At 35.7% G+C, this 25,556-nt stretch overlaps 1 protein-coding gene across 1 annotated transcript in view; it reads right to left on the reverse strand.

Annotated features, from left to right (window-relative positions):
- The window catches only part of KDM4C (lysine demethylase 4C), a gene marked incomplete at its 5' end in the record, with an annotated part of 315,802 nt that overhangs the window by 119,471 nt on the left and 170,775 nt on the right, over positions 1-25,556 (reverse strand). The window contains 3 exons of the mRNA XM_084237773.1: positions 14,338-14,414; positions 16,646-16,859; positions 18,504-18,685. Coding sequence (XP_084093899.1) covers positions 14,338-14,414; positions 16,646-16,859; positions 18,504-18,685 — 473 coding nt within the window. The remainder of the gene's footprint in view (positions 1-14,337; positions 14,415-16,645; positions 16,860-18,503; positions 18,686-25,556) is intronic.

Consider the following 25,556-nt stretch of genomic DNA (forward strand, 5'->3'; position numbering starts at 1 on the left):
CATGACGGAAGCAGATCTCTGCTGATGGCTTCCCATTTCTCAGTGAAATATAAGTGAGTTCATAAGGTGAGTGAAGAGGAGGTAAAAGGGTGAGGTTTCAAGAGAAAAAGAGTCAACTAGAAGAGTGGTGGGAATGAATGGATAGTAAGAAAGCAGTGTGAATAACTTGCATCACTGAAGACCCACTTAAGGTTACAAATTGAAAGCAAGAACAATCTGTGTATTGGGTGTTTCTGCAAATCCCCTGCAGCTACAAGGGTACAGGTGCTCAGTAGATAGTCAGTGCTTATACCAAGGTTGAATTACACCAAGAGAGAATAACAACAAAGCAGTAAGGGAGCTGAGGGTATGTGCAAGAGAAGTTAAGGACAAGGATGGTGGGGAGATGCACAGGCAAGGAGCATTATTGAATCCTATGTCACAGTGAGGTTAAAGATTACTTGAGTCCAGGAACTGAAATTCATGGCTAAAAATTAAGAGATGACCCTGGAAATGCAACAGACCTAGTGGGATGCTGAACATTTAAGAATGAAAATTAGTGACCCTACAAAAAGTTGGTTTTCTGTTGAATGCCACATTAGTCCTCTACTACTGCAATACTAAATTACCTTAAACTTAATGGTTTAAAACACATACCTATATAGTTTAGGTCAGAAGTCCAAAACAGATCTCACGGGCCTAAATTCAAGTGTCAGCAGGGTTGATTCTGGAGGTTCTGAGGAATTCATTACTTTGTTTGCTCCCATTTTTTAAGCCACCTCCAAATTCAGCCTTCCTTTTCAACATGTAAGAAACAATATGATTGCACTGGGTGCATCCAGACAACCGAATTAATTTTCTCATCATGTGGTCAGCTGATTAGCAACTTTAAGTACATCTGCTACTATAATTCCCCTTTTCTGTAACACAAAATACTCACAAGGATTAGCACATGAATATTTAGGGGTGGGGAGAGCATCTGCATTTTCTCCTTTCCCTCTTCCTAGGAATCTCTTTCTCATTGCTAAGGAGATGTGCCCTGTAGACAATTATTTTAACTATCATACAACCACTTCTATAAAAAGAAGAGAACTGAACAGAAAATCATACTCTGTTTTTATTTAAAAAAAAAAAAGCTTTTTCCTGGATTTATTTTTTGAAGGGCATTGCTTACACTGGCATAGAAATTAATATGAGATATGCGGAGAACGTGTTTAGTTGCAGGGCAGCCAGACAGACCTATGCTGAGTGGCAAGAAGTGCTCTACAATTTAAAACTAGTCAGAGATAATCTACATGAAACTTACTTTATATATTTCCAAAGACCCTGAGCAAAGTACTTCAAGTTGAACATACATTCTACTTTATTAAGATTAAACATTTGTCTTTCAAATAAAAATCCAGCTAGTTAATTCTTTCATCTCAGCATGACCATCTATAACAAATAACAAAGTACATGATTTCTTCATTCTGATACTAGACTCATTTTTGCCATTGAAGAAAAATCTCTGCATGGCATTTTTTCCCCTTTCACTTTTCTGAGGAATCACTTTCTCACTGCTAAGGAGATGTGCCCTGTAGCCTAGTGACCTCCAGGCATTCACATCCTAGTGTGTAGTGCAGTGTGATATGCTCCCCATAATGTCAGTCATTATTCTTCCTGACTTTACTTCTGCTCTCTGGTTGAAGCACTTAAGATTAATGAGGCATTTACTCTCAATCAAGAAGCTATTTATGAATATACTTCCACTTACAATAAGCTATATGAACTTCTTTTTTTCTCTCCCTTATTACCAAATGGTGTGGGGGTGGGGAAAGAATGATGTTTATTGAGCAAAAGGGAGAAGAACAGAAAAAAGATGATTTGTGACTTTTGAGCCTGTAAGCAGTTCCCTTTAAGAAGCTTCCACATCACAGCTCTGCTGTAAGGATAACTGATATCCCCAAATGTATTGTTCTGTTTGGCTGAAGTAAAATAATTATTACCACCCTGACCTTCATGAGCCAAAATTTAAGTTGGCAGCTGTTTAAAATAATCTACCTCCTCAGGAGGCAAGATGTAGTTTTGAACCCAAATGCATCTATTATCTCAAGTGGGAGAGTGTGGCTCTGGATCTTGGCTTACAGGGACACTTCAATGGAGAGGAGCAATAGTACAGGCAACCACTTGACTACAATTGGCCATGACTTACTTGTGAACACTTGTCTTTATAAGGAATCGGGCCTTTTTTTTCCCTACTAGTTTTACTATGTGTGAAGATCAAAATTAGTCTTCCAGGCTGACAGTCTCACATCACCTGGTCTTGAATATATCTCTCATGGGGTTTATAAAAAACAACACCAAAACAGCCTAAAATACATCACAGGACGCAGCAGTGCTACCATGACCTCTCAAGGCCATAAGCCATTCTGATCTAAAAATCAATGGCTCTGATCTACAAAGCCACTTCAAAGCTCTTCGGAAAAGAAAAATGTCAACTCTGTTGTCAGTTGGGAAATTGGATTCAGGAGATTATCCAGTTCTGGGAAAAGTTCTCTGGGCAGAAATTAGAGTAAATACAAAAGGGTAAAGAAACTGCTGTTTTCAAACACCCAATAATGTTAATTATTCTATATTAAGTAAAAAACAATTTCACTAGTAGCACTCACTTTATTTTCAATGAATATGAACAATAACCATTCAAACACATTGTTCAGAATGTGGTGAAGTGTTCAGCCTTCTCCCCACTCTAAAAACAAGTAACGTGGACAAAACGACAAACTTTAAAACCCACCGCTGAAGGCTGACCATTGATCTTCAGCTTTCAGAGTGGGTGGGGAGGTTAGAATAGGGGAAAAAACAATGGACTATGGTTGCTTGGTGGTGCGAGTGCTGTGGTGATTACACCTGAGGGGGGGGAAATCTATACTGTCAAAACTCAACTAAGTTAATAAAAACACTAGCAAAATTATTTTAAAAAATTAAAAAGTAAAAACAAGTCCTGAGGGGGTTAAAAGTCTGGGCTGGAAATCTGAATACTGTCAGGAATTCAGGGTCTCTTACCATAAAGTGGGGTCATCTTGAGCAAAGTACCTACTCTCTCAAATCCCTGGTTCATTATCTTTAAGATGAGATTTCTGAGACAGAATGATAAAGAATACTTTGTTAGTATTTGCTTTGCTTTTTCTAGATCAGAAGACTTCCAAAAGCCAAATAATTGGAATTTCTGATACCTATTAGAATACTACTATACTTATTTGAAGAATTTGACAGAGGGATAAAGGTTGTGTTATGGATAAGGTAATATAATCTTAAACCACATAGTTTCTTTAATAATCTCCATCCTATGAGAACTCCTACTTTAGAGAGGAGAAAAACACTAGTTTCAGATTCAAAGACATGGAGATAGGGTTGCTCCCTATCAGATGTACTTCCATTTATAGGACCCAGGTTTAAAGCAGTGTGGGAACCAAAGACTCTTACCTAAGAGATCACCTCCTCCACACAGCAATTATTAGGCAGAGTATCCAGAAAGTTACAAGGGTTAAGTGGCTTCAGTTCCCAGTTACAGGGCTAGCAGCTGAAGGTCTATGTTCAGCCTTCAAGGGTGGGTTTTAAGGGTTACCACTTCCAAGAGTTGATCGTTTGTACCTGAGACTTAAGAGCTGAGATAAACTCTAAAGATCAGGAGTTCAAATAAATATATTCCAACAAGTGACATTTCTTTAGCCCAAAAACTTGAGCAACACTGTGAGGGGCAGAGTGGGAAGTAGGGTTGTAAAGACCACTACTAGCTCTGGTATGTCTCAAATTTAACTTTGTGATAATAACTTACGCAGAGAAAGGATTTCACTTTCTTTCAGAAATAGCTATGTGCATCTCTAGAGAGCATGAGTAGTAAAAATAATCAGTCTTTAGATGCCATGTATTTACAACCAAAACAGACCAACAGATAAGACAGATATCAACATATCTCTTCCTAATCATGGAAACTGCATATTCTACTTTTTATAATAAGTAAATGCCAATTCCAAATGACCATCTCTCTATATATATATATTTATCTTGCTCATACCTAATTGTTACTCCACTTTAAAAAAAAAAAGCAAAATAAAGGGTGCAGTGATTAAATGTAAGGTAAAGGTGAAAACCTATTCATGCTTCGGTTCTGATTTCTTAAAACCATTTTGGGAAAGAAAAACCTGAATATTGCCATTCGTTAAATATATACAATACAACTTCATTCTACAGAGTACGATAAATATTTTTAATAGAAAATAAATCTGTGCAATTATCTAGTTCATGCATTTTATTAAACAGAAAAAAATTCTGCAGCACCTTTTGAAATTTTTCATTACAAAATCTATTTTTTCATAGCACAGCAATATGCATCGAAGAATATAATCTACAACCTTTTTCATGCTGCACTGCTTTCAATGAAAGTATTCAAACAAATTCTGAATTAAACGTAAAGTGATACACTGAAATAAAAAGGAATTTAAAGGATAATGCATATTGGCATGCATTCCTAAACAGCAGGTAAGATAGAGTTATGGTATAGCCTTAAGATTACTTTTTAAAAACAAATGAAAGTTTGCTTTGGCTCATAAAAACAGCACTGAGGAGCCTCCCCAACGGCGCAGTGCTGTGAGGCTGTGCATGGCCTCTGTGGCGTGGCAGACCTCTCCTGCCACGCCCACTGCTCCCCTCAGCAGTGTATTTCAGTTGTCTGCCTGTTCTGCTCCCTGCTCTGTCTCTGGTGAATCCTCTCACCCTCCCGCACCTCTGGCCTGTACCCCAGCTCTTGTATTAAAAAAATAAATAAATCTTTAAAAAAAAAAACAACACAGCACTGAGGTGGGAAATAATTACCAGCATCCCTTGACAATCCTAAGCTTTTCTGTTACTCATCACCTCTGATTAGGTTAAAAAGTGCATACACAAATTTAGTTTTCTTGAAGGTTCCCAATTCTTAAGAAAAAATAATTAAAGCAAAATGGAAATACAAAGTAGCACAGTTTCAAGGGATTTTAGGGACAAGTGAAACCTTAATATACATCTGTCATAGAAATTTATTATTATGTTGCTTTTATATCTTCCTTTAATTTAGATTTTGTTTAGATTATAGGTGTGAAATACTGAATCTATACTGCCTGCCTTCTCCCACTCCACCAAATATTTAAGATAATAGAAAAGTTCCCTGGCAAGACATAATACAAGTGATACTTTATTTGGAATTTTTCAACCTGAAAATGAAAAACTGCAACACATGCTTGGAGAAGATAGGCAACTAACAATTTGTCAAAATCATAAATGTGAGTGACTTTCTACGATGTTAAGTCACCAATACAAGCTGCTTTCATTCCCATTTATGGCACGCAAATAACACCTCACAGCTCCTAGCTATCCAAATTTTTTAAAAAAAGAAAATCTTGTTCATGTTCCTTTAAGCTATTTAACCTGCTGTATTTTAGTTACTTTAGAATTCCATATTATGAATTCACAAGATGCTGTAAAAATCCTCCTATGATTTACTAGCATACTATCACGTAACACTCTACAAAATAAAAGCATGTGGATTATTAATTTTTTTGAATAAAATATTTCAGTTACCAGCTCATTCTCTCCTTCATAATTTGAGGTGTAGCCCTAATCCTATATATCAGGAATCTCACAGAAAAACCCAGACTCAAAAACCTGTTTTGTAATGTAGGGATAAAAAAAAAAAAGTAGTGGGAACTAAACCTAAAAGAAAGCAACACAAATTCTGTATTTACAATGAAAATATTAGCATTATATATTTATTTAGTAGTGACCTGTAGTCACTGGAATATTGGAAACTGATAAGTGAGACACAAGCTTTAGTAATTTATTTCAAACAGATTAGATTCACATTAAGAATCAAAATGGCAAGAAACACAAATTAGAATCAGGATATTGACTTTCTATACCTAAAAACAGAACTTGGTATGACTGGAATGTGCTCTACAGTGATACTATAATAAAGGAGTAAAAACTGCTCCAAAATGATTTTTATATATAGTCACAAAAATTAAAGAACAAATAAAACTGGAAACAATCTAGTGAAGCTGGATTATAAGCCATAAACTTAAACATAACTTTCAGATAGCTGTGTCCATTTATCTGAACAGTAGTGCGATAGGAAAAAAAGGCACAAAGCAAAGATATTTAATTAGAATCACGGTTCTAAACTGTATCTCAGGATCGACAGGAATTGTGGGGTTCTTTGTTTCATTTCATTTGAATTCAGACACAGAGCCAGCATCCTAGAATCCAAGTTAGAGTATAATATAAAATGTGAAACTAATCTCTTCCTCCAATACAGGTGTTTAATCGGGCAAAAGTTTCTTGTGTCTTATTTTAATTGACATATATGGGCAATGTAAAGAAATGGTAGCAAAATTAAACACAGTTAAGGACTAACCCAAAGCTTTGGAAATAGTGAGAGCACTGAAGATGATAGATAAAGGTTGAGCCCGTATTAACCTTCCTATCTTATGTTTACTAGTTCAGAAATGATCCAACATTATATCATGTATTAAGGATATTACAGAGATAAATGGCACAATGTTCTGTCTTCTAGTTACATATAAACTACCAAGGACACTTGGTCCAGAGTGATGCCTGCTATATAGAAATACTAAATAAAAAGACAGCTGGCCTCTGAGTACTAATTCCAGCCTTGCATTCAGCAGTTACCTTGCCCAGGTTCAAGGTGACAAAATCACCTACTGACAGATGAATTTACTAATTTATTTATAGCTTGGATTTGCATGAAATAACCCTCCAAACTGTCTTGCTTGCAAAATATTTTTTTAATTTAATTTTATTATACATATATTTTACATCATTCTCCCCTTTTGTACAATGCATGCTTTCTCCTCTCAGGTGTAGTCCCTGCAAAATTCCCACTACCAATTCACCCATGCACCTCACCTTAGTCCCTTGTATAAGAACACGTTCTCCCCCAACCCTGTTTTGATTTCTCTCTCTCCCCCTCAACTGCAGAATGTCTCTGATTTATGGTTGCTTGTTATATTATATTTTTTAACTTATTATAATTATTTTTTTTCCTGATCCCATATTTGGTTCCCCTACATTCCTCCTATAAGTGAAACCATCTGATATTTTTCTTCTTCCTTCTGGCTTATTTCACTGAGCATAATCCCTTCCAGCTCTATTCACGATGCTGCAAATGGCATGTGTTTATCTTCTTGAATTGCTGAACAGTATTCCATTGTGTACATACACCACATCTTCTTGATCCAGTCATCTATTTTGGGCATTTGGATTGTTCTCAAGTCTTACCTATTATAAATAGTGCTGCATTGACATAGGGGTGCAGACATCCTTTTTAATTAATGTTTTTGTGTCCTTTGCTTATATTCCTAGGAGTAGAATTGCTGGGTCATAGGGAAGTTCCAGTGTTAGTAGTTTGAGGAACCTCCACACAGCTTTCCATAGTGGTTGGATCGGTTTACATTCCCACCAGCAATGTAGCAGAGTTCCTTTTTCTCCACATCCTCCCCAACATTTGTTATTTCCTGTTTTTTAAATATGTGCCATTCTCACTGGTGTAAGGTGGTATTTCATTGTGATTTTGATTTGCATTTCCCTGATTACAGGTGATGTTGAACATTTTTTTCATATACCTGTTGGCTATTTGAATTTCCTCTTTGGAAAAAAGTCTTTAGCTCTTCTGCCCATTTTTTGAATGGATGGTCTTTGTTGTGTCAGCTCTTTGTAGATCTTTGTGCTCAGACCCTTATGAGTAGTATTGTGTGCAAATTTTTTTTCCCAATTAGTAGGGTGTCTCATTGTTTTGGTTAAAGTCTCTTTAGCTGTTAGAAGATTTTCAATTTGATGTAGTCCAAGCTGTTCATCTTTTCCTTCACTTTCTTTGCTTTGGGGGATGTGCCTTTAAAGAGGTTACCGAGGTGTATATGTCACATAGTGTTTTGCCTATATTTTCTTCTATATATTTTATGGTTTTAGGTCTTATGTCCAATTCTTTTATCCATTTTGAGTTGTTTTTGTGTATGGTGTGTGGTAGCAGTCCAGTTTTCTCAGCACCATTTATTGAACAAACTGTTCTTGTTCCATTGCATATTCTTTGCACCCTTGTCAAAGATAAATTGTCCATAAATACGTGGATTTATTTCTGGGTTTTCTATTCAATTCCATTGGTCTGTGTGTCTGTTTTTGTTCCATTACAATATTCTTTTAATAATGATGGCTTAGTAGTATAGTTTGAAGTCTGGGAGTGTGATGCCTCCATTCTCCTTCTTTTTGCTCAGGAGAGTTTTGGTTATTTGAGGATTTTTGTGGTTCCATATGAAATTCATCATTTGTTCTACCTCTTTGAAGAATGTCATTGCAATTGTTATTGGAATAGCATTGAATCTGTAAATTGCTATCAGTAGGATGGCCATTTTGATAATGTTAATTCTTCTAATCCATGAGCAAGGAATGTCTTTCCATTTCTTTGTGTCTTCTTCTCTTTCTTTTAACAAACTTTTATAATTTTCTTTGTATAAATCCTTCACCTTTTTTGTTAGGTTTATTCCCAGGTGTTTTTTTTTTTTATTTCAATTATAAAAGGGATGGGTTCTTGATTTCTTCTTCAGGTTGACTACATATAGGATGGCTACTGATTTTTGTGTGTTGATTTTGTATCCTGCTAGTTTATTAAACTGATTTTTTTAATTAGCTTTTCTATAGAATATTCAGGGTTCTCTATGCATATTATCATGTTGTCTGCAAATAGTGATCATTTTATCTCTTTTCCTATCTGGATTCCTTGCATGTCTTTGTCTTGTCTTATTGCTCTGGCTAGGATTTCCATTATACTTTAAAAAGCAGTGGTGAGAGTGGACATCCTTGTTTTGTTTCAGATCTTAAAGAAAAGGCTTATAGCTTTTCACCGTTTAGAATGATATTGGCTATGGGTTTGTCTCATATGGCTTTTATCATGTTTAGGTATGTTTCTTCTATCCGAGAATTTCAAGGGCTCATCATCATAAACAAATGTTGAACTTTTTCGAATGCTTTCTCATTATCTATTGATATGATGATCTGGTTTTTATTTTTCTTTTTGTTGGTGTGTTAGATTATATTAATTTTTCGATGGTGAACCATCCTTGTGCCCCAGGAATAAATCCCACTTGGTCATGGTGAATTATCTTTTTGATGCATTGCTGGATTCTGTTGGCTAGGATTTTATTAAGGATTTTTGCATCACTGTTCATTAGAGAGACTGGCCTGTAGTTTCCATTTTTTGTGTTGTCCTTGTTTGGTTTTGGTATTAGTGTAACTTTGGCTTCATAAAATGTATTTGGTAGTATTCCATCCTTCTCAATTTTTTGAAAAAGTTTGTGTAGTATAGTTCTTTTCTGAATATTTGGTAGAATTCATTTGTGAAACCATCTGGTCCCGGGCTTTTGTTTTCGGGGGAGGTTTGAATTACTGATTCAATTTCTCTGCTTGTAATTGGTCTGTTTAGGTGTTCTATTTCTTCTTTAGCTTTGGATGATTATGTAGTTCTAGGAATTTGTCCATCTTTTCTAGATTGTTGAGCTTTTTTGCATATAACTATTCACAGTAATCTCTAATTAATCTTTTGATTTCTGCTGTGTCTGTTGTAATTTCTTTTCTTTCATTTCTGATCCTATTTATTTGTGCTTTCTCCTGTTTTTCCTTCATGAGCCTGGCTAGAGTTTTGTCTATTTTGTTTATTTTTTCAAATAAACATCTTTCGGATGTGGTACATATATACCATGGAATATTACTCAGCATTCAAAAAAGATAAACACATGCAATTTGCAGCAACATGGATGGCGCTGGAAGGGATCATGCTCAGCGAAATAAGCCAGAAAGAAAAAGAAAAATACCGGATGGTCTCACCTCATAGCAGGAATCTAGAAAACTTAAATAAGGGACCAGGAAATGAATATAAGAAAGTGAAAATCAAAATCAACAAAAAACTATGAACCAGAGACACTTTTAGGGGGGCGGGAGGGGAGGGATTGGGGTCAGAATGGGGGGGGCTGCAATTGTATGGGGAATATAACAATAAAATTTATAAAAAAAAAAAAATCTTTCGGTGTCATTGATCTTTAGGGTTTTTTTTAACTTCTATTTAATTTATTTCTGCTTTGAAATTTGTATTTTCTGTACTGTCTGTTTTCAGAGATGATAATAAGCCCATTTCCTTTCTTGTACTGGCTTTTGGGATTTTTTTGTTATTCTTTTTCCATTTCTTTAAGGTGGAAGGTTAGAGTATCTCTTTGAGTTCTTTCTTGGTTCTTGATGTGAGCCTGTATTGCTATATGTTTTCCTCTTATAACTACTTTTGCTGCCTCATACATTCTGGAGAGTTGTGTCCTCACTGTCATTCGTCTCAAGGTATTTTTTAATTTCTTCTTTGATTTCCTCATTGATCCAAGGTACTCCAATAGTGTGGGTTTCAATCTGCATGAGGAAGGAGGATTCCTTGCATTCTTTCCATGGTTTATTTCTAGTTTGATGCCTTTATGGTCAGAGAAGATAGTTGGTATGATTTTGATCTTAATTTATCTGTTGTTTGTCTTGTATTCTAGTATGTGATCAATCCTGGAGATGATCTCTGTGCACTTGAAAAAAGTGTACTCAGATTTTTTTGGGGTGCAGTTTCCTATAGATGTCTGTTAAGTCCATGAGGTCTAGATCCCTATTTAGACCTTTAGTGTCCTTACTTAATTTTTGTCTCTTTGATTTGTCCATTGGTTAGAGTGGTGTGTTGAAATCTTCTACTACATATGTATTTTCTCTACTGTCTGCTTTCAGAGATAATAATAATAGTCTGATATATTTTGGTGCTCCTTCATTTAGGTGAGTATATGTTGATGAGTGTTATGTCTTCCTGTTGTATTGTCACCTTATCATAATGTAGTGACCATTATTGTCTTTTTACTAAATTTAGTTTGAAGTCCATTTTATCTGATATAAGTGGAGCTGTTCCTGCTTTCTTTTTTGATCCATTTGTTTCTAGGATTATTTTCCAACCTTTTACTTTCAATCTATGTTTACCTTTTGTAGTTATATGTGTTTCCTGTACACAGCAAATGGTTAGGTTCTTTTTTTTATTCCAGGCTACTACTCCATGTCTTTTTTATTGATGAGTTTAGTCCATTTATATTTAGAGTTTATATGATACATTGGCATCCATATTAGCCATTTTGTTTGCTTTTTTGTGATTCTATTCCTTATTCTGTTCTTCCTCTTCATTCCCTTGTTGGTTTTGGCTTTAGGTTTTTTTTTTATATTATTTCAAAATAATAAATTACTGATACTTAACTCCATGATGTACCAATTATTATGGTCTCCTTTTTTTCTGGTTTTACTGAAATAGAACTGGCATGTAACATTGTGTAATTTAAGGTAAATCATTTTATTTGATACATGTAATATATTGAAAAAATACTACCAAATTAATGTTAACATACCTCTCACTTAACATAGTTACCTTTGTGTGTGTTTATGTGTGTGACAATAACTTTTAAAATCTATTTTCTTAGCAACTTTCAAGTATACAATACAATATTGTTAACTATCATTATCATGCTGTGTACTACATCTGCATAATATATTCATTATATAACTATAAATTTGTACCCTTTGACCACCTTCAACTATTTCCTCTACTTCCCCTGCCTTGGCAACCACCAATCTACTCTCTGCTCCTGAGTTAAGGGGTTTGTTTAGATTCTACATGTAAGTGAGAGTATACAATATTTATATTTATCTTTCTCCATCTGATTTATTTTACTCAATGTAATGCCTTCAAGAATTATCCATGTTATTGAAGATGTCAGGATTCCCTTTTTTATTATGCCTGAATAATATTCCATTCTGTGTATATGTATATATACCGATACACTATGTCTCCTTAATCCATCCACTGACAGAAATATTTTAAAGTTATCTTTAAAAAACAGAATCACCACATGCAATTCCCACATATACCTTATGAAAAGTAACACAAAGTATATTTTCTTATCCTAAAGATTTTCAAAGCACTCATAAAAAGAAACAGAATTAATCTGAACAATCAAATTTGCATAAAAATATTTAAGCAAAGCCAAATATGCCACTGAAGTAGTCTGAATAGTGAGGAGTTATAAGTCTTACCTTCACCAAGTATGTTTAAGAAAATAAATCCAAGGAAATAATTAGGAATTAGAGTTAATGAAGTACAAAGCAACAATGAAATATAATCTGGCCTCAGCTCTACTGTTAGATTGTTAGCTCTTTTAGACCCTCCATTCAAAAAAAGTTCTGAAATAGAACTTACAATGTGAATTGATTCCTAAAGAGGTCAAGTCTAAGGATAACTTCATTGCAATTATTTCAATTATTCCAATCTCAAAATCCAAAATTCATACTTGTGTTTAGTGAAAAATAGTGCAAACTTGCACTGCCACACTAAATGAGGGTGTTAGTCAATATATGAATGCTGTCAGGTAGTTTACAAGAAAGAGAGTTGGGAACAGAACTTCATTAAATAAATTTCACTCAAAATCGATAAATCAGAAAAAATTAATTGGCCCATAATGATTTCAGATTATTTCTAATTAGAAAATAAATTATGTCAAAAAGATTATTATAAAATTATATCCTTTTTTATAAATTGAATGAGATTTACATGTTATCACTAATAAAACACAAACAGCATGCTATATTATCTCAGGATGCAAAGGATTAATATTAATAGAAAAATGATCAGTAAGTTTTTCTTAAGACCTGCTAAAGGAAAACAACATAATCAATCAAAAACAGCCTTTAGAATCAGTGGGGAAAGCCTAGATCTATGCAAAGGATAAGGATACTTTGGAGAACAGGACTGCTCAATGATTGTGAACAATAGGCGGCAAGAAATAACTGTAAATGGAACATGGAACTCTTTGTGGGTTTGTGAACTGTTAGACTACCATTAATTTCTAAATCTCTACTTCAGGGTGAATGAGAGGACATCAACAGTCAAATTGATTCTAACAATAATAAAATTCCTAACATTTCAGATCTAGTCCTTTGCTCATATTTTATTTATTAATTAATTAATTTAGCAAAACATTTTAAAATATGTTGCAATTCATGAAGCAAACTATGGAATTTTTAATTGGCTAAAACAATAGGAATAGGACATGTTTAGTAAACAGAAGCTGAACATATTCATTAAAGCAGGATTTACTGGCTATTTTAATAACACTCCACATTCATGCCAAAGGAAATACCACAGAATGTTCTGGGCCCACAGAAAAAAAGACTTCCAGAGATACTGCTTCTAACCTCAAATAGATAACTTGGACTGTAAAGATTATCCATAGTTTCCCCCATTTTCATCTCACTACTGAAAGTCAATGACTGCAGTAAAATCACTCAGAAAGACATCCTTAAGAAACCATTAATTTATAGCCACCATACGTCTATTTCAACACTGAGACCTAAAATACATAATTATGACATAAATTTTCATCATGCAAGGCATTTTCTTCATATTGTCCTTCAGGTTTTTAACTTTGATAAAGGAAATTTAATTCATAGTCATTAGAGATCATTTAGGAACAGAGCAAATGTTACTACTACAATTAAAATCATCAAGTTGAGCATCTGCTCTGAGATCAAAAGTAGGGGATATTGTGTTGACAGCTGACAGGTTCTCACTTTCAAGAATGTTCTTGAAAAAGAGTTTTTAAGAAAAATTAAAGTAGCACATAAGTAACAAAAAATTAATGGAATGGAATTCAACACTCAGATATAAACTAAAGATTCAACAGAGTCTTCAAAGAAACAATTCAGATAAAGAAGAATCTGTGTCCCCCAAGAAGCAGGAATTATTTGTTACTGAAAGTTGTGTCTCAAATTCACAGCCGATACTCTGAAATTTATTTAAGTATGAATGTATAATTCAATAAGTGGGAGAAGATGCCATGTTAGTAGAAAAGTTCTATATGAGCATGGTTTCTCAATGGTCAGAAAAGACCTGTCATCTTGACTGTTATTTAGAATACTTATTTTCAAGAATTGCAAAATAGGGCTGGTCAAGAAAATAAAGCAGTATTTTGTACCTCCCCTGAGAAAATGGCATTCTTTCTAGGTTCCTGAGTAGAAGAGTGATACCTAGAAATGTATTTAATAGTTCCACACTAGATAATGTATCCACTGTATAGGATGATTTAGAAAGAGGAAGACAAAAAATACAGGTAAGTATGGTACTGCACATAAAAAGATGTGTATAATATGACCTTATCGCTTGGTTTAAATGTGTCCACAGTGGATAGAATGAGAAGTGCTAAATAATAAAATAAATTAACCACTTACTGCTGTCCATGCATTTCTTTTGCACCGAGCACATAGCCATCCATCACATATCTCATGAGAGGGGATACCATAGCAACCTATAAAATGATAGCATGGACTCATAAATTAGGTCTTTTGCATTTTGACAATGTTTCAAATCTTAGCACTGAATAAATAATACAGAAAAACTGCGTATCATACCACTTTGATTCTCACTGTTTAGAATAAAACATAAGCAAGGGTGATTCAAATATACTTTGTTCTCATGTTTCATACTTAATAGGGTATCAGTCCCAGGAAACATGAGAGTGAAGGGCTTAATAGTTACTAATGCTCACATTAGTTATCACAGAGGCTACTGATGATAATTCTTAAATGCACCATAATAAAATTCCTAAAATTTCAGATCTAGTCCTTTGTTCATATTTTTAAATTCATTCACTCATTCACTTTGCAAAACATTTTAAAATAAGTTGCAATTCATGAAGCTAACTATGGAATTTTAAAATAATGCAATAAATAAATTTTGACATAATTTTTAATTAATGCAATTTAATATTAAATTCAAATTATATTTAATTAGCTTTAATTGTAGTGATAAGGACAAAGGATGCATGATTCATGGTTAGTGATGAAGGGATGTCTTCAATTCAACTTGTCTATTCCATATATGTCTAATTTAAAATAACTATGAAAGAACATGGTTGGTGATGCAAATATACATACCAATTACATGGTACCAAAAATATGTTACTAAGACTTACTGAAATAAGAGGGACTTGAGAGATTCAAAGAGTAATTTTTAGAAACAAATTTCTATTACATTTGACATGGAAAGAAAAAAGTAACAGAAAAGCAATTACACAAAGAAAATCCTATCACAGTTCATATTTAGCCAAGACCATAATTATGTTTAGTTCAAGCATGCCTTTATGGGGTATTATGCCTAATTATAGCTAGTACATTAAGAAGTCAGGATTAAATCCTAATTAACTATTTTTTTGAGAAATGATTCTTTACCTCTTGTATACACACAACAGTATAGAGTGAATGCATATTTATGTATTTATTTTACAAATTTATGTAACTTCAAGAGATTGCTATGATTAAATAAGCAGATAATGTTCAAATCCCTTAGGGAAACTGATAGTATGAAATAAAAAAATAAATAAATATATATACATAATGGAATACTACTCATTCTAAGAAAAGACAAAATACTGCCATGTGCAACAACATAGACAAAATTAGAGGGTATTATGCTAAGTAAAATAAATCAAAAGAAAAAAGACAAATACTGAATGACTTCACTCATATATGGAATATAGAGAGACAAAACTAAGGAATAGACAAAACTAAATGAAAAAGAAAAAAGCAACCGTGGAAATATGACTGCAGAATTGAGGCTACCAGAGAGGAAAGGTGGGGTTGCAGAACATATGAAGATGGGGCCCAATGGACTATGGTGAAGGATTATGGGTAATTTGGAGGAGAGTGTGGTATGCTGACATACATCCATGTAGAGATGTGAATCTAGTCCCCTAAATCATATACAGTGATGTAAACTGATGTTACCTCAATAAAAAATAAATACAGAAGGTAAAACATCATCTGTTTACACTTTAACAGAAACAGACCATGTATCAGTCTGTTGTTAATATAAAACTGGCTTTGGTAAGAGCTGAAATATTAAATAAAAGCCTTTAAAATAATGTTGCAGTGTTTAACAGATTTTAGAGAATTTACATGACAGTTCAATAAAAAGTATATTTATCACTTCTCCAACTATGTAAAAAATACAAATTAAATAGGTATGGCGCCTAGTCATCTCAGTCCTTAGGAAGAACAATAGTTATGTCTATTCTCCCCTGGAAAGCAAAAGAGATCTCTCTTCTTTTATAAAGACTAAAAACTTAATTCACGATTAAATTTAATAAGAATAACTCCCTCAAATTACCAAAGGAATAGTCATATCTTTTTAAAAGCCACAAAGAAAAAAAGTCATGAATCAGTATTAGAGATTAAAATTTAGATTTTGCAAACTATATCTTAAAATAAGTCAAACACCAGCATGTAAAAGGAGACCATAATGACCCTATGTCTATACCTCAAACAAAGAAGCAGACCTGCTGTCCACTGCCTACATAAAACTGGAGAAAAAAGGATGGTTATACCTATTCATACTTTCATTAAAGGAAAGTGAGAAAGGAAGAACTAAACATTGAAAATGTCAACAGTTCAATGCATTAGATTTGGCAGGTTACAAAAGGGTGAGAAATAGTCTATGGGAAGTACGGAAAAATCGCTGATGAATGAGAGATTCATTTACTTGCATGAACCTGCACACAGCACTTTGCACAGGAAATCAGCAGACTTGTTCCATCCTCTTCCAAGAAGGCATTAGGTGGAGAATATTCTATATTTTCTTCACTATAAATAAAACACATCTCTGGAATGAGGGGTTTGGTCTTTCCTCCCAAAGTAAGCACTTCATCTACTTTAGTCTCCCATCTAGAATAATTTTCTTCATTGCTGCTATCTGGCTGAAAAACACAATTATTTCCACATGAGTGAAAAACATGGTAAAGGGCTTATCATTTATTCTAGTCATTATCCACTCACTAACAGTTGATCCAGGCACTAACTTCCAGCTTCTGCTATTCATCTTGTTATCTTCAACTCAACTATTAAGAGTTTATCAATTCCCTTCTTCAGGTTCCAATTCAGATGTTAAGCAATCAGAACAAAAGGCTATTCTATCTACCTGCTGGTACAAGAAAGTGATGAGCTACTAAAACTATTTTCTCACATAAACAGTTCATGAAATTATCACGAATTTTTTTGTGCATCTTTATTTGTACTAGGTTAACAGACCTGATGTCATTTACTGAAAAACCTTACCTGGTTGTACCTGAAGGGGTGTTTTTAAAAGACCTAAGTTTTAATCAGTGCAACATTTGTAGGGAGTTTTTTTAAGTTTTTGTCTCACAAAAGGATTAAAAGTGCAAGATAAAAAAAAATCTAGCAAATTTTACAAAGTAAGAAAGGATAATGTACAGAGAAAACTGTCTTTCTCATCAAATATACAAAAATTATTTAATATCTACTTGAAACTGCAAATAATGAGTTATTACCTCCAGAGATTTTTTAAGATTTTCCTGACATCTTATCATTTTATTTGGAATCTTTTTAATTATTGGGGAAATACACAGGCAGATTATGATACAGAATCCTAAAAAGGTTAAGATTTTTCAAGAAAAGACAAAAATGTGATGGCTTAAAGGAAAACAAAAACAATGTTTGTCATTCACCTGTGCCACATTCAAAGACAAATGAGTAAACTAGTTCCTCTACAAAGGTCTGAAAATGTGAACATCACATATTTTCATAATCTGAAAAGACGGTACAGAATTACTTTATACTCCTAAGAGAGATGTGATCTTGTGTATAATATTGGGTTGTCGGAAATGCATCATGACTTTTCTGACAACCCAATAGTTCTAATTCTATTAGCAAAAAATATCCCAGAAAACAGTGTTCACATCTATATACTTTACAATAAATTTATTCTTAAAATGTAGTTTTATCATTAATAGATTCCTAAAGATCATTTTACTTGTGTTTGTGATGAAGAATGTGGCCCTCTGTGAGATAAGATACCCTGGGTATAATGTATGTGGAATGATATTTGAAAACAGTATCATGCATAGCTGGCTGATGACGGTGAACAGTTTGTACTGAGTCCTGCAGTGTCTTTTGCATGTTCTACAAGGGGAAAAAAAAAAAAGAGTGACATTTTAAATGTGGGCCCACAGCTAATATATGCATTATTGGGAGTGATATTTTCAAATATAAAACAGAGTTTAGGTGTAAGTTCTCACTTCACAAGCATCTACTATCTTTAAGCTTTAAGTTCTGTGTTTTGTGATGAAAGGGGTAAGAAAAAAAGGCTAGAATTGCTCACTCCCTGACTGAAATAAACCAAGACATCCAAAAATGATAAAACACAGTTACAGAAATCTTTTTCAAGTGGCACTTGGAAATTCTATTTGCAGTTCTTCCATGGTCATGCTATATAAGTAGTAACATTTTTCTTGCCATGTGTCCATGAAACCTACAATGTACCTATCACCTTTGTTTTCACAGTAGAAAGGAAACCTGAATAGAGTTAGCCTCCCTCTCATTACCTTGTAGTAGGGCATAAGGAGAGCACAGATGGCACAGTACGGCTCCATTTTGGCTATAGCTGCATTATACTCCTGCTCAGCCACAAAGTTGGGGGGCTTTGTCTGCCAAAGGTGAATGAGAGGCTTTGCCCAAGACTCTGTTTCTTCCACTTCCTCTTCCATTGATGGAACTTCAGGCAATTCTTAAGAGAGGGCATAGAACACAGTGAGCATGGGACCCAGAGAAAAACAACAACCCCTGTTATAAAAGAAGCAAACATTCCAAAGTGTCTGTGGTATTAATGCCAGAGAGCAAACCTATTTTATCTCTCAGGTATATTCTGAATATACTGACACAAAGGAAGTTCTTCATCCTCCTCATCCTCCAAGGACATGATCAAATCTGATGGTGAGGAAGCCAACAAACAGCCTGTTGCCATTTCTATCTCTACCAGGAGTAACTAAATTGTTCCATTCTTTCTATTGCAATACTTTCATGTTTATAGTGTTACCATAATACCTCCCATGGTAACATAGTTTATATGTGAGAGACTATCTGCCAGCTAACAGAGGAACTAGTTAGCCTAGTAACTGCCTTACCAATATCTTGTTTTCTCACCTAACACAATACTAGGTTCTATAAAATAATTTATGACTTGTACTTCATTTAATTAATTTTTGGATTCAAGAATTCATAACAAATAACATTTATAGAGCAGCTATAACATTCCAAGTAAAGCACAGCCATTATTCGGATATAAAAGACAATCCCTACATCAATTCCTCTTATTTGTTTAATATGATGCCTCAAGAGGGTTAAATCTCTTAAGCATGTATAAGTGTTAACATGAAAAGAAGAGAGACCAATTTCACAAAAACATCACTTTACAAATGTCACAGAATGCCAAAAATAATACAGAAAGGTATTAATAGGTTAAGAGAAAAAAATTCCTTATGCCTATAGCAAAAGAACAATTAACCAAGGCAGGTGGCAACATCTAGGTACAGCTATATCTAGAGCTTAATGGCAGGAGCTGTGACACATTCTAAAATGCCCCACCAATTGCTATCACAGTCTTTCTTACAAATACTGTGGACCAATGTTCTCAATTCAAAAAAGGATGTTCCTGGGCCTCCCCAGTGGCGCAGCGGTTGAGCGCTGGGTTGTGAAGCTGCCCGCAGCCTCTGCAATGCTGGTTCAATTCCTTGCCAGCCAGTGAGGGTCCCACATGGCGCGCAGACCTCTCCTGCCGCCCACTGCTCCCCTCAGCAGTGTACTTCGGTCCTTCTGCCTACTCTGCTCCCCTCTTTGGCTCTGGTGAATTCTCTCACCTTCCCACGCTTCTGACTGTACCCAGTGCTTGTATGTATAAATAAATAAATAATAAATAAATAATAAATAAATAAATAAATAAAAGAAAAAGGAAAAAAAAGGATGTTCCTGTGACAGAGTTTGCTTTAGTCCTTATCTTTTTTGACTTATCTGTTTTAGCAGTAAGTCAAAGCATTTTTTGCTCAAATGATATAACAGGTTACACCACCTCCAGAAACCAAATTGTCAGGAACTTTATCTAGAATAAGGAAACAACGAAGCAATGAATGGCTGAAGTGCCCTCTTAGAAAGGATGTCTAGTCCTCTAACAAGCACTACCAGGAGGGGGATGGGGAAAATAGACACAATCTTAAATAAATACAGTTACCTGTAGAAAATGCTATGTCAGGACCCACTATCACAGCTATGGCCTGAGTTTGATCCCCAGTCAGAGAGCTAACCCACATATGATGCAGCAGACCTCTCCTGTCTTGCCTGCTACTCCCCGTAGCTGTGTATTTCAGTAAATCTGTCATTTTTTTTCTCCCCACTCTCTCTCTGGCGAATCCTCACATTCCCAGCACCTCTGGCCTATACCCCAGTTCTATGCAAAACTTAAAAAAAAAAAAAAGCTTCTATATTCTGGCAAGACCTTCAATAGCTACTGCTGTCTTCTGGTAACGAAGAAATAGCCTCAGGATGGGGGATGGTCCCTAGAAAAACCAAAGAATCTTTAGAGGGTTGTCACTTACTGTCCCAATCTTTGACTTCCAGGGAAGCGGAGAAAGGGGCTGGTGTAGGGTAAATGGTTTTTCAGGCTTTTCTGCCCTCCCACCATTAGGATTGCCCTGCCTGATGGGGTACCTGCAGTTGTTATATTGTTGCAAACTGTCTTATTTACTTTTGTGGGCCATGGGAGGAGTATTGAGAGAGTCACCAAGAGAAGCAGAGGCAGGAGAGAGGAGAGGAGAAAGAAAGCCAGGAGAGCGAGAAGCCCAGAGTGAAGGCTTGCTGGAGGCTTGCTGGCCTCCTGGCCCCCAGGTACCCCTGCCTGCCATGTACCTGGTTGCTGAACTAGATGTAAAGCTCAGTGAAAGCCTGAGAAAGCCACTGGGGACTCCAAGACTCTCCTTTACCCATCTGTGGGATCATAGAAAACCAGCCCTGAGCCATCCTGCCCCTACAGCTGGAGATTAAGCTAATTACCAAGTCAACTTTTCAATCAATCCTGTGAATGTCAATCAATCCTGTGAATGTAATGGGCCTCTATAAAATTCCTAACTGATGTTGCAGAAAGTTTCCATGCTGGTGAACACACTGAAGAGCTATGAGGGTGGAAAACCCAAAGATGGCACTGAAGCCCTCCCCACCAAACTTATACCTTTTCCCTATGTACCACCCTTTCCATCTGGCCATTCCCGAGTTGTAAATGAGTTAATGTTAAGGTAAGTGTTTTCCTGAAATCTGTGAGCCACACTAGCAAATAACCAAATCTCAGAAGGGAATTGTAGGCATCCTCCAGACTTTATAATCCATTCATTTGTCAGAAGTAAGGGTAGCCTGGTATTGCAACTGGCACCTGGAATGGAAAAGTCTTGTAGAACTGTGCCCTTAATCCATAGGGGCTATGTTGTATCCCAATCATTAGTGTCAGAACTGAATTGAAGGACAACTGATTGGTGCTTAGCTAGTGTTTTGGTAGGTGAGGGGAGTAAAACTCAAATATTTGTTGTCAGAATATTCTCATTTGCTATATGTACCCTCTCCTTAGCACCATAAAAAAAAAAAATCTGAATTTCAAAGGATTAAAACCAGTCTCAAAGGATGTCCTGTGCAAACTCCGTATTGGCTTTGTGGATGCCACCCCAACTCCATCAAGACACTGGGAACTACAAATCCCATGATCACCAAGGACAAGGACGTAAGGGTGGAGTTAAGCAGCCATTTTCTGTTTGTAAATAAAACCAGCCATGTTAGTGAGGTCTCTCTCTCTCTCTCTCTCTCTCTCTCTCTCTCTCTCTCTCTCTCTCTCTCTCTCTCTCTCTCTCTCTCGGCTCATGCTCTCACGTCTGGGCAGGTCAAACCAGGTATTCCAGGTCAGCGGAACAGGTAGGACGCATTGAAGAGTTTATCTCCCTCTTTTTCCCCTGAATTGTACATTTCCTCATTTCCCCTTTCCTTGTAAATAAACCTTTGATTAACCTTTTGTGTGTGCCTGCAGTTTAAGTCCCTTTTAAGTGTGCAGGTGAGGACCCACCATCAAGCAACCTGTTTTCTATCGGGGTTGCCTTATAACAGTAAGACCTGACTATAAAGCCTGAGTACTGATCCAACTTTATTAGAATAAATGAACATTTCCTTCATGCAGTATATGAGGTCTTAAAATTTGGTTATAATTACAAACCTCAGTTTCTCCATCTGCAAAATGAATATAAGATTATCTAGGTTCCTGAGCTTTCCAAGAGGTTTTATCATCTAAAGTTGCCACTCATTAGTACGTAAGACCCAGGGCTTCAACAGATGATGGCTTCTTCCCTTCTGGGACTCTACCATAATCTGAGTTTCCAACATAATCTTTGCAAAGATCATACAGAAAGTAACTTAAAAATATGCCCTAAATGATAACCTTTAAAAATGACAACACAAAAGACAGCCTGGAACAGGAAGAGTCAATTTAGAGAGATACCCAGTTTGTGTCCTATATGTAGTATTTCTATCAAAAGATTTATACTTTGAATATGCAATGTAGCAAAGTTAAGTTTGTTCAATAAATGATGCTGGGAAAACTGGGCCACAACATGCAAAAGAATGAAGATAGACCCACTACCTCACACCATGTACAAAAACCAACTCAAAATGGATTAAAGAAATAGATATAAAAACTGAAACCATAAAATATATAGAAGAAAATATAGGCGAAACACTTCATTACATACACCTAGCAACATCTTTAAAGATACATCACCCAAAGCAGTGATAGTGGAAGATATAAACAGCTGCGACTACATCAAATTAAAGAGCTTCTGTACAGCATAAGAGACATTAACCAAAACAAAGACGCAACCCACTGATTGGGAAAAAACTTTTGCACACAATACTAATGACAAGGGACTGATCACAAAAATCTACAAAGAGCTGATGAGACTCAACAAAAACAAATTAAATAACTGTGTCAAAAAATGTGCAGAAGAGGGCCTCCCCAGTGGTGCAGCGGGTTGGGCACAGCGCTATGAAGCTGTCCGCACAGCCTCTGCAGCACGAGTTCGATTCCTGGCCAGCCAGAGAGATACCCACATGGTGCTGCAGACCCCTCCTGTCTCGCCCAGTGCTCCCCTTTTGGTCCATTTGCCTGTTCTGCTCCCCACTCTGTCTCTGATGAATCCTCTCATGCTCCTGCCCCTCTGGCCTATACTCCAGCTCTGGTATAAATAAAATAAATCAAAAAAAAAAAATGGGCAGAAGCACTAAAAAGAAACTTCTCCAGAGGAAATGCAAAGGGCCAACAGGCATATGAAAAAATGTTCAACATCACTTGTAATCAGGGAAATGAAAATCAAAACTACAATGAGATATCATCTTACACCAGTGAAAATGGCACATATTAAAAAAACTAGCAACACCACAGTGGCGCAGCAGTAGATCACTGGGTTGCGAAGCTGTGCGCTGCCTCTGCAGTGCCGGTTCGATGCCCGGCCACTGGGCGAGGGTCCCACATGGCACGCAGACCTCTCCTGCTGCCCGCTGCTCCCCTCAGCAGTGTACTTCGGTCCTTCTGCTTGTTCTACTCCCTGCTCTGGCGGATTTTCTCACCCTCCCACACTTCTGACTGTACCCAGTGCTTGTATAAATAAATAAATAAATCTTTTTTAAAAAATTAAATAAATAAAATAAAATAACACGCACTTATTTAAAAAAAAAAAAATTAGCAACAGAGCCTCCCCGGTGGCAAAGCGGTTGAGCGCTGGGTTGTGAAGCTGCCCGCAGCCTCCGCAGAGCCAGTTCTATCCCTGGCCACCAGGCAAGGGTCCCACTTGGTGGGCAGATCTCTCCTGCCGCCCGCTGCTCCCCTCAGCAGTGTACTTCGGTCCTTCTGCCTGTTATGCTCCCTGCTCTGGCTCTGGTGAATTCTCTCACCCTCCCATGCTTCTGACTGTACCCAGTGCTTGTATAAATAGATAAATAATTCTTTAAAAAATAATAATAATATAATAAAAAAACTAGCAACAACAAGATGTTGGCGAGGATGTGAAGAAAAAGGAACTCTCCTGCATTGCTGGTGGGAGTGCCAACTGGTGCAAGCACTATGGAAAGCTATGTGGAGGTTCCTCAGTCTGCTCAAAATGGAGCTTCCATAGGATCCAGCCATTCCACTTCTAGGGATCTACCCAAAGGACACAAACACATGCATTCAAAAGGACACCTGCACCTTTAGGTGTATGGCAGCTGTATTGACAATAGGGAAGCAATGGAAGCAACCCAAAAGTCCAAAAAAAGAGGACTGGATCGAAAAGATGGGGTACATATACACAATAGAATATTACTCAGCAATCAAAAAAGAAACACACATGCCATTCACAGCAACATGGATAGAGCTGGAAGGGATCCTGCTCAGTGAAATAAGCCAGAAAGAAAAAGAACAATACTGGATGATCTCACCTAGGATCCAAGTAAGGGATTAAAAAAAATTTAATTATAATTACGTAAAAATCAAAATCAACAGGCAACTATAAATCACAGGCATACTATGGGGGGGGGGGCCGAGAAAGGAGTAAGATCAAAACAAGGGTGAGAAGACCACAAGGGACCATGGTGATAGTTCATGGGTGAATGGGTGGTGGAAATTTTACTATAACCAAGATGAAAATGCACACATTGTACAAAAATGAAAAACAATGTAAAAATATATATAAAGCAATTTAAAATAAATTTATACAAAAAATAAATAAAAATTTTAAGACAATATTTATACTTTCAGAGAAAAAAATCTTTATTCTCCATCCAATAAAGAAAAATTTAAATATTGTCTGTGGTAATAAAAATGTTTAATGTCCTTTAGAAAAGTATGCAAAAGAAAGTGCCCTTTTAAAAATGTAAGTACACAGATAATGTATATCAATGTCCTTTATAAAAGTACCCAAGAAAATGCCCTTTTAATATATATACACTGTATATGTAATGTATAAATATATATACATAATATAGACATATACCTGTGTAGATGTATATGTGGGTGATATACAGATAGTATGGCCTGGCCATATTATACAAGGATTAAAAAACGTGCTTTTGAAGAACAGAAATAAAATATAAGCAAATATGAATATATTAATAGATGAAAATCAGAATATAAAACTATACAGAGAATGTTGTCAAATCTATAAAAATATTTTTGTATGCCTGGAATAAAAGGAAAGGGTATTTGTAACTTTACACAATTATAAAAATTTCCAACTGTAGTTAAAAAAACTGCAGTCAGAATAATACTAGGTGGGAATAAACTGGAGAAAGTTTTAAAGCAGGTATATGTCAGATTTATTCATTCCTTCTATAGTCTTTTTGAACAGATTTTGCTTACTACTTTAACAAGATTTTTCCAAAGAAAAACATTTGGGCCATTGTGAAAGGACTGCTGCTAGTACCGCTGATGGAACCTAGCAGATACGAAAAGTCATAGACTGTACTACAGTACAATTTCCTTTTACCAGTCACCACAATGGTTTTGTTGCAGGGGTTATGTTCCGGTGATGTGTTTTGGCTGGTGT

The sequence above is a fragment of the Talpa europaea genome, assembly GCF_964194135.1.
Source record: "Talpa europaea genome assembly, chromosome: 7".
In the NCBI taxonomy this organism is placed as follows: domain Eukaryota; kingdom Metazoa; phylum Chordata; class Mammalia; order Eulipotyphla; family Talpidae; genus Talpa; species Talpa europaea.